At 52.6% G+C, this 8449-nt stretch overlaps 1 protein-coding gene across 1 annotated transcript; it reads left to right on the forward strand.

Moving 5' to 3' along the window:
* The first annotated feature begins 401 nt into the window (after window positions 1-401).
* On the forward strand, window positions 402-7282 carry LOC132420832 (cytochrome P450 1A1). Its single transcript, XM_060005619.1, has 7 exons — window positions 402-508; window positions 3344-4208; window positions 4764-4890; window positions 4979-5068; window positions 5162-5285; window positions 5431-5517; window positions 5681-7282. Exons 2-7 carry the CDS (start codon window positions 3372-3374, stop codon window positions 5964-5966), a joined length of 1551 nt encoding a protein of 516 aa, XP_059861602.1. The 5' UTR covers window positions 402-508; window positions 3344-3371; the 3' UTR covers window positions 5967-7282.
* Window positions 7283-8449: the final 1167 nt, after the last annotated feature.

The following is an 8449-nucleotide window of genomic DNA, read 5'->3' on the forward strand; positions in this document are numbered from 1 at the left end:
TAGTGAGGAGGAAGCAATTGCACCCCCAAATTTCAGTGGGTGCAAAAATGAGGGAGAGGGGTCCCCGTGCCCGGGGATAGAGCACCCCCATACCCTCTTTCGGGCTATCATGGGACTACTTCCCCCAAACCTTCTCAGCTGGGCTCTGCCCTATCCATGGGGTACCTCGGAACTGGGGGTCCCAGGTACACCCCTTTAAGTGCCGGCACTTGGTTGAGGCATCCCATAGTGTGTTCTTACCTATCCCCTTGCGTCCTGTCTCCCCACTCCTCTCTCCATCCTAGAGCGACCATTCGCCAGCCGCACCCCCCCCCACCCCCGCCCCATCCCAGCGCTCCAGGAGGCGTGGCCACACGCGAAGGCCGCCTATAAAGGTGGCAGTGCCTTCACGCTCACCCTGAAGGTCACAGTTCCTTGGAGCCTTCCCAGATCTTCTTCGGGGGTTCCCTGACTCCAGGGACCACTCTTCCCAGCTCAGCTCTGCACCCCCGCCCCCCCGCAGACGCAGGTGAGTGCTGGGGGCTTCTGGGTTGTCCCTTCCCTCCCCCCAAAGGAAAATTTTGATTCATCAAGGTCTTTCTGGTGTAGCACCTCAAAAAAAGGAGGCTAAGAGTGTCCTTAGTGAGGAGGCAGTCTAACTTCCTCACTAAGTGGGGAAACTGAAGCCTGAGGAAGGGCAGGACTTGCCCGAGGTCCCACGACTAGTATCAGAACTCTAGATGCAGATGCTCCCCTCTCAGGGCTCCAGGACCCAGGCTCCAGCTCCATCTCCCACTGACTCCATGAATGCCTTGGGGCTTCCCCATGAGGGTCACCTGGGAGGCTGGCATAAGGACACAGGTGAGCCAGTGCAGCCCTCACACAGGCTGTGTGAGGGGGGCTTCTCCTGGGTGGTCAGGGTAGATGGAGGGGGCAGGTTGGGTTCTTACTAGCTGTACCCTGACTTATCTAAAAGCTACCCCTGGCTGGAGACACCCTCCCAAGGCATAGCTTGTCAGTGCTGAGGTGTGCTGGCCCGACATGGGAGGCTGGTCTGAGTGGAAGTCCTGGGCACTGCCGAGAGGCCTACCCTGTTCCATTGACTGACTGTCTTCTCTGTCCTCTGCTGGGGGCAGTCAATGTGAGAGACTGCCCGCTGCAGAGAGCTTGACCCTGAAAACTCAGCAGTCACACCTCTCTTGGCCTCCTACCATCTTTTTTGTTTCCAAAATTAACAGCCACAATAGTTTATTTACCATTGAACTCTTTATAAGATATTTACAAGACAACCAATTTTACACATCAGAAATGGTATAAAAGTATGAATTACAACAGAGACAACAATATGAAATGGGCATAAAACAAAGCTGAAGTGGACAGAAAAGCAATTTCTCTTTTTAATTTATTAACACTAGCTTAAACCTTGTTAAGGAAAGAAACAAAGAACTGTGTTTTAGGAGAATTGCTGGGCCTTCAGTTGAAGATTGAATTTCACAGTGTTGTATCCCACGTAGGGAAAAAATAAGACTAATTTTCCCCCCACACTTTAACACACTGTAATTTTGCTCTTGGAACTTTGCTAATCTACTCTCTAACCTCCTTCTCAACAAAACTTCAACATATCCAAATCAAAGGAGAATTGATCAGACGATTGGCCTCCTACCATCTTATGAAGGCTAGAGGTCTTTGGGGCACCCACTGTGCAGAAGGGAAAACCATGGCACACCAAGGCCTAGCAGTATCCCCAGTTCACTCAAGGAACTGGGACTAATGTGTGCTTTGGGATTCAGCTCCTCCAGGAAGCCTCCCTAGACAGATGGCTATAGTAGTTGAGGTAGGAACCATATAACCTCCCCATCTTGGCTGGCTCTTCTGTGGGGAAACCTCACTAGTCAGACTGTGAGTTTCCCCAGGTCAGATCTGGGTTTTCTCTTCTCTGAGATCAGCTGGGCACCCTGAATCGGAGATCATGTCGCACTCCCTCTCTCAGGTGATGTGACTGGAGGTGAGAAGGGTAAAATGAACCGACTAATCCAAGGCCACATCATAGAGCCTGGAACACTGGGTGTCCTGACCACCGGTCCAGGGCACCAGTAAGATGTCCCAGTCCGAGCCCCATGCCTCGAAGAGAGTAGTCCATGAATTTGCACACCCTTTCTAGACCGAACCTAGAGAGAAAGTATTGTCTCAGCCTCTGTTAAACTCAGCTCCATTCCTAGTTTCCCAGATTCCAGTCTGGAGTTTTCTTGCAGCCTTTGCCTGGTGGGAGCCTTCCATTTACTCACAGCTCTCTTGTGACTGGCAAATGGGGGAGGCCCAGACTATTCATTCATTGAGAATTGAGCCCAGTGAAAACCCTGGCCTGGAATTCTGTGACCGGGAGCCTCAATCTAGCTGGCCTCCAGCTGCTTTTAAACCGTGGGTCAGTTGAACTCAGAGAGCTGGGGATGAGGGCAGAGTGGCTTAGACAGTAAGTAAGGGGGCAGTCCCCTGTCCCTGCCCCACCCTGTCCCAGAGTCTGGCAGGATTCCCTAGACCCTGGGTTTGAGCAATAGAGAACTGAGCGTTCTGGGAAAATCCCTTTTCATCGACTGATCTGACCACTCTTCCAAGGGAAGTGCCTATGACAGGAGCTGGAAACTTCCCGGGGAACTTTCCCTAAGAGGTCTGAGTCCTGGCTCTGTCTGAGTGCTGGGTGGCTTTAGCCAAGTCAGTGCCTCCTCTGGAGGTGAGTTTCCTCAAATGTGAAATAAGGCTGAAGGAGTGGATGATCCATTGCTCTCTGACAGTGTTTTCCCTAGTTGGGTGGGTAGTACTCACGGGGAATTGGGTGATACACATCGATTATGTGTTTATTTTAATATATGTTAGGGGAAAAAAAATCCTGTACTTTCACACAGATATTATGGTTTGGAATGCTGCTAACTGTGTGGATTTAAAGTTGATTTTAGAAAAATACGAAGTAAGTAATAGTATAGGTGCTCTATGGAAATCACAGGCTGATGTTTAGATTGGTGCAGCGGTTAAGAGGAAGTGCTCTGGAATTAGGCAAATTTGGATTGGGATTTGAATCCTATACGTCCTGGCTGTGTGACCTTGGGCAAGTCACATACCTTCTCTGAGCCTCACTGCAGTCTACCACATAGGCTGTGGCCAGGACTGAATGAAGAATAACTAAAATTCTTGGCTCATAGTAGCAGCTCAACAAACAGCTTCTCCTACCTCCTCTTCCCCTTCATGTCCAGTGAACAGTTCTGGATGAAGTTTTCCATTTCTTTGACCAGTGTGCTGACACTTTAGGACACTGGCTCCTCCCAGCTCCCCATCTGATGTCTTGATCTTTCCCTCCTATCCCACCTCTCAGCGGCCACCTTGGAATCTCTACACCGATCATGTTCTCTGTGTTTGGACTCTCCATCCCCATCTCGGCCACAGAGCTTCTCCTGGCCTCTGCCACCTTCTGCCTGGTATTCTGGGTGGTCAGGGCCTGGCAGCCTCGGGTCCCTAAAGGCCTGAAGAGTCCACCAGGGCCCTGGAGCTGGCCCCTGATCGGGCACGTGCTGACCTTGGGGAAGAGCCCACACTTGGCCCTGTCGCGGCTGAGCCAGCGCTATGGAGACGTGCTGCAGATCCGCATTGGCTGCACACCCGTGCTGGTGCTCAGCGGCCTGGACACCATCCGGCAGGCCCTGGTGCGGCAGGGTGATGATTTCAAGGGCCGGCCTGACCTCTACAGCTTCACCTTAGTCGCTGATGGCCAGAGTATGACCTTCAACCCAGACTCTGGACCAGTGTGGGCTGCCCGGCGACGCCTGGCCCAGAATGCTCTCAACTCCTTCTCCGTTGCCTCAGACCCGGCTTCCTCATCCTCCTGTTACCTGGAAGAGCATGTGAGCAAGGAGGCCAAGCACCTCATCAGCAAGTTCCAGGAGCTGATGGCAGAGTCTGGGCGCTTTGACCCCTACAGGTATGTAGTGGTGTCAGTGGCCAATGTCATCTGTGCCATGTGCTTTGGCCGACGCTATGACCATGAGAGCCAAGAGCTGCTTAGCATACTCACTCTGAGTAATGAGTTCGGGGAGGTGACTGCCTCTGGGAACCCAGCCGACTTCATCCCTATCCTCCGTTACCTGCCCAACACTGCCCTGGATGTCTTCAAGGACTTGAATCAGAGGTTCTACATTTTCATGCAGAAGATGCTCAAGGAACACTATAAAACGTTTGAGAAGGTACAGGCTGGGGAGGGGCAGATGAGTGGTAGGGAGTGGGTAGGGTCAGGGGTCAGGAGGTCAGAGATAACTGGAGCAGCGTAGGGTTTGGCAGGCTCTCGCAGGCCTTCACCCTGGGATTTTGAAGCCAGTAGTGGAGGGGACTCCATCCTTGGCAGGGAGATAGAACTTTTTCTTGACCAGCCCTTCTATCTTTCCATCAGACAGCAATATTTACTGAATAGCCTGTCCATGCAGGACCCTAGGCCAGTTATTGTGGGGACCAGAAAGAGTTAAAGAGTTGGTCTTCCGGCCTCATGGGAGAGAAAAGGGTAAAAAACATGTCCAGATGATGATGGTACTGGACTCTGTGTCAGGTGACCCTCGAGTTGGGGCTGCTAGTATCCAGAGTCAGGAGACAGCTTTGGAGAGGCAAGAGAAGCTGCAGTGGTGGCCTCGGGCATGGAGCAGTCACCTGCCGAAGGAAGATGCTATAGGGATGGGAAGGGACCAGGCCTGGATGAGAGGCAAGTCTGGCTTTGGGATCTTGCTCACCCGTGGGCCTTCCCTACCCAGGGCCACATTCGGGACATCACAGACAGCCTGATTGAGCACTGTCAGGACAAGAGACTGGACGAGAATGCCAATATCCAGGTGTCAGATGAGAAGATCGTTAATGTCGTCATGGACCTCTTTGGAGCTGGTATGAGCTACCCCGTTGTGCCCTTCCTCTTCCCAGCTGTCCTGACCCACCAACCACCTAACTTTGCCCTCTATTCTCCCCTGGCCAGGGTTTGACACAGTCACAACCGCCATCTCCTGGAGCCTCATGTACCTGGTGACAAGCCCCAGGGTGCAGAAAAAGATTCAGGAGGAGCTGGGTAGGTGGTGGCTTCCTTCAGTGTGCTCAAGGCAGGAGGTCCGGCCAAGGTCTGAGTGGCTGCTTCATCTGTCTGGTCCTTTCTGTTCTGCAGACACAGTGATTGGCAGCGCACGGCAGCCCCGGCTCTCTGACAGACCCCAGCTGCCCTATTTGGAGGCGTTCATTCTGGAGACCTTCCGACATTCCTCTTTCATGCCCTTCACCATCCCCCACAGGTGAGGCTCCACGGGTCCGCTGCTGTCTGTTGCTGGGCCTTACTCCAGTTCATGTACCTGATCAGGGTAGCGGGAGGGACACGGTATGGGAGGCAGGGGGATCTCCTTGTGGCCCTGAGCCTAACTGAGCTTCCCCCCTCCCCAGTACCACAAGAGACACAAGTCTGAATGGCTTTTACATCCCCAAGGGGCGCTGTGTCTTTGTAAACCAGTGGCAGAGCAACCATGACCAGTAAGTTGAGAGGGGGCAGGGGAAGCTTCACTCTCTCCTAAGCTTCAGACTCTCCTGTCCCTGAGCTACTTGCCTAAACCCTATTCTTTTGAGCCGAGGCTCAACCCACCTGATGGTTCTGAGCCCCCAAGCTGCTACTTCAGCTGCCTCTCTTCAATTACAGGAAGCTGTGGGATAATCCATCTGCTTTCTGGCCAGAACGGTTTCTCACCGCTGGTGGCACCATTAACAAAGCTCTCAGTGAGAAGGTGATTCTTTTCGGTTTGGGCAAGCGGAAGTGCATCGGTGAGACCATCGCCCGCGGGGAGGTCTTTCTCTTCCTGGCCATCCTCCTGCAGCAGGTGGAATTCCGTGTGACCCCGGGTGTGAAGGTGGACATGACCGCCATTTACGGGCTGACCATGAAGCATGCCCCCTGTGAGCACTTCCAGGTGCACATGCGCTCTTAGGGGACGGAGAGCCCTGCAGCCTAGACTCTCTACTGGCCTGTCTGGGCAGCCAGGCCAGGGGGCTGACCCAGGGAGTCTAAACTTTGGCCTAAACGCACAGATATTGTCTGGCTGACTTTTTGCTGTCTGAGCTGTGGGCAAACCTGAGAGATTATACCTGCCCCCTACCCTGGACTTGTCCTTCTGTGCACTGACCACAGACAGTGGACACAACAAGGGTCACACAGGAGCTGATGGAGCCCTTCCGAAGTTGTGCTTAAGCTAGGAGGCCTGGAAGGGATAGGGGGTCCTCAGACCTCTGGAAACCCCTAAAGAGCTCTCTGGAAGCCCCTGGGCTCACCAGCTGGCTGGCTCTCTGTTCAGGCTGACTGGCTTGAGAAACATTTAGAGCAGGCAACACCAGGGCCTGTCCAATCTCTTTGACAATTGGGAGCCGTCAAGAGTGAAGGGGAGGGATTTCCCTGGTGGCGCAGTTGTTAAGAATCCGCCTGCCAATGCAGGGGACATGGGTTCGATCCCTGGTCCAGGAAGATCCCACATGCCACAGAGCAACTAACCCCGTGCACCACAGCTACTGAGCCTGCACTCTAGAGCCCATGAGCCACAACTACTGAGCCCGCGTCCTGCAACTACTGAAGCCCCCATGCCTAGAGCCCGTGCTCCGCAACAAGAGAAGCCGCAGCAGTGAGAAGCCCGCGCACTGCAACGAAGAGTAGCCCCCACTCGCCATAACTAAAGAAAGCCTGCGCGTAGCAACGAAGACCCAAAGTAGCCAAAAATAAATAAATAAATTTATTAGGGGGAAAAAAAAAGAGTGAAAGGGAGAGGCAGTCCAGGATACCGACACAGTGGTGGTCTCCCCGCTTATACAAGGCTGAGCAATCTGACCACTAGGGTCTGGGACACTGTGCCTGGGAGATCGCCTTCCTCTCTGCAGGCAGCAACAGGTCTGCCTCCTGGCCTTGCAAGGTCCCTGTTCCTGTCCAGGATGGGCTGGGGACTTGTGTTTAAGGGGAGCAGAAAGCAGAGGGAGTGCCCAAATCCAGGCACCAGGACCAGGTCAGGAGGGAAGGGGTAGTAATTCAATCACCTTCTACTGGATCTCCTTTCCCTATGCCCTGTGTTAAAACGTCTTTTAAAAATGTTTGTATGCAAGGGCCTTTTTATTTTAGCCTGTATTGTACTTGTATGTTTGCATTTACCATATATGTGAGCTTAAGAACAGTTTATTGAGTGCTATGGAAAAAATTCTAACCCAAGTGTCCAGAAATGTGTGGGAAGCATCTACCTGAGCTAAATAAAGATATTATCCAAAAGTCGTATAGGTGGAGAGTTTTAAAATCTTGAGTGAAGCCATCACTCATCTATGTGCCCACTCTGAGCCCAATCTCATGTTGGGTTTTACTGTGGGAGGACGAAGGGGAGGAGGAGGCGGTGGAGAGGTGAAGCTGCTGCTCTCAGGCAGCTCACGGTCTGGCTGGGGCACAAGACTCTATCACTTCACTGGGTTCTTCCTTCTCTAACTGATCACACATTGATGAAGAACATTCTCTGGACCAGGCACGGGGGGAGATAAAGTGAATAAGACACGGTTCCTTCAAGAGCTTCCCAAGCTAGTCAGGGGAACTAACTCATTAAAACATCACCCAATTCATTGTGATCAGGTCTCTACCAGACAGATACATACAGGAGGGTGAAGCCCAGAGCCAGAGGGGGCTGGGTGGGAGCGGGGGGAGTGGGTGCTGGGAAAGGTTACTAGGTCTTGGGGATATCTGCGTGGGGCCCTCCTTGGAGGATGGGAGGCAGGCAGACTCATTTGGGTCTCACAGCATTAGATGCTCAGGTCCAACGGGTGGACTCTGGTCATGGTGTAGGGGAGGGGAAAGGTTCTCAGCTCAGAATTCATGGTCTGCTCCTCACTAGCCATGCCCGGTTCAGGTCCTGCACCCCTATTAGAACGCAGAACTGGTCACAGATGGAGAACAAAGTGTTTGATTATCAGGCCCCACAGGCCGACTCTTGCCCAGATTTCCACATTGAGATCATCCCTCTCCACCTGGGATGGCAGAGTAGTGGTGCCAAGTCGGGGCAGAGGCTGGACCCACATAGTCAGGAGCTAGTCTGGCTAAGGGACTGAGGAGAGATGCACTGTGACCACAGCCCACCTTTCCTCCTGAAGCATTGTACAGTGGCCAGGAATTGCCATTCATGCACTGTGCTTTCTGGCAGGAGTGGATAGCTCCCACTCACCAAGAGTTTCAGGCCTCTGCAAGGAAGGAGCTGAAGTCAGCTGGAGCAACCCTGTTTATATAGGAAGATGGGGAATTCGGCATCCAATCATTCCTGTACTGACTTACAAAATAACTTGTATTATATGCTATAACATAGATGAGCTTTGAAAACATCATGCTAAGTGAAAGAAGCCAGACACAAAACGCTACATATTGTATGCTTCCATTTATATGAAATGTCTAGGGCATGCA

The sequence above is a fragment of the Delphinus delphis genome, chromosome 2, assembly GCF_949987515.2.
Source record: "Delphinus delphis chromosome 2, mDelDel1.2, whole genome shotgun sequence".
In the NCBI taxonomy this organism is placed as follows: Eukaryota; Metazoa; Chordata; class Mammalia; order Artiodactyla; family Delphinidae; genus Delphinus; species Delphinus delphis.

What these genes read in the sequence shown, in the direction of transcription:
- LOC132420832 (XM_060005619.1), top strand. Translation starts at nt 3,372, where the DNA reads ATGTTCTCTGTGTTTGGACTCTCCATCCCCATCTCGGCCACAGAGCTT. An exon ending in CATGGACCTCTTTGGAGCTG is followed by an intron (nt 4,891 to 4,978) that starts GTATGAGCTACC and finishes TCCCCTGGCCAG; the next exon opens with GGTTTGACACAGTCACAACC. An exon ending in TGGCAGAGCAACCATGACCA is followed by an intron (nt 5,518 to 5,680) that starts GTAAGTTGAGAG and finishes CTTCAATTACAG; the next exon opens with GAAGCTGTGGGATAATCCAT.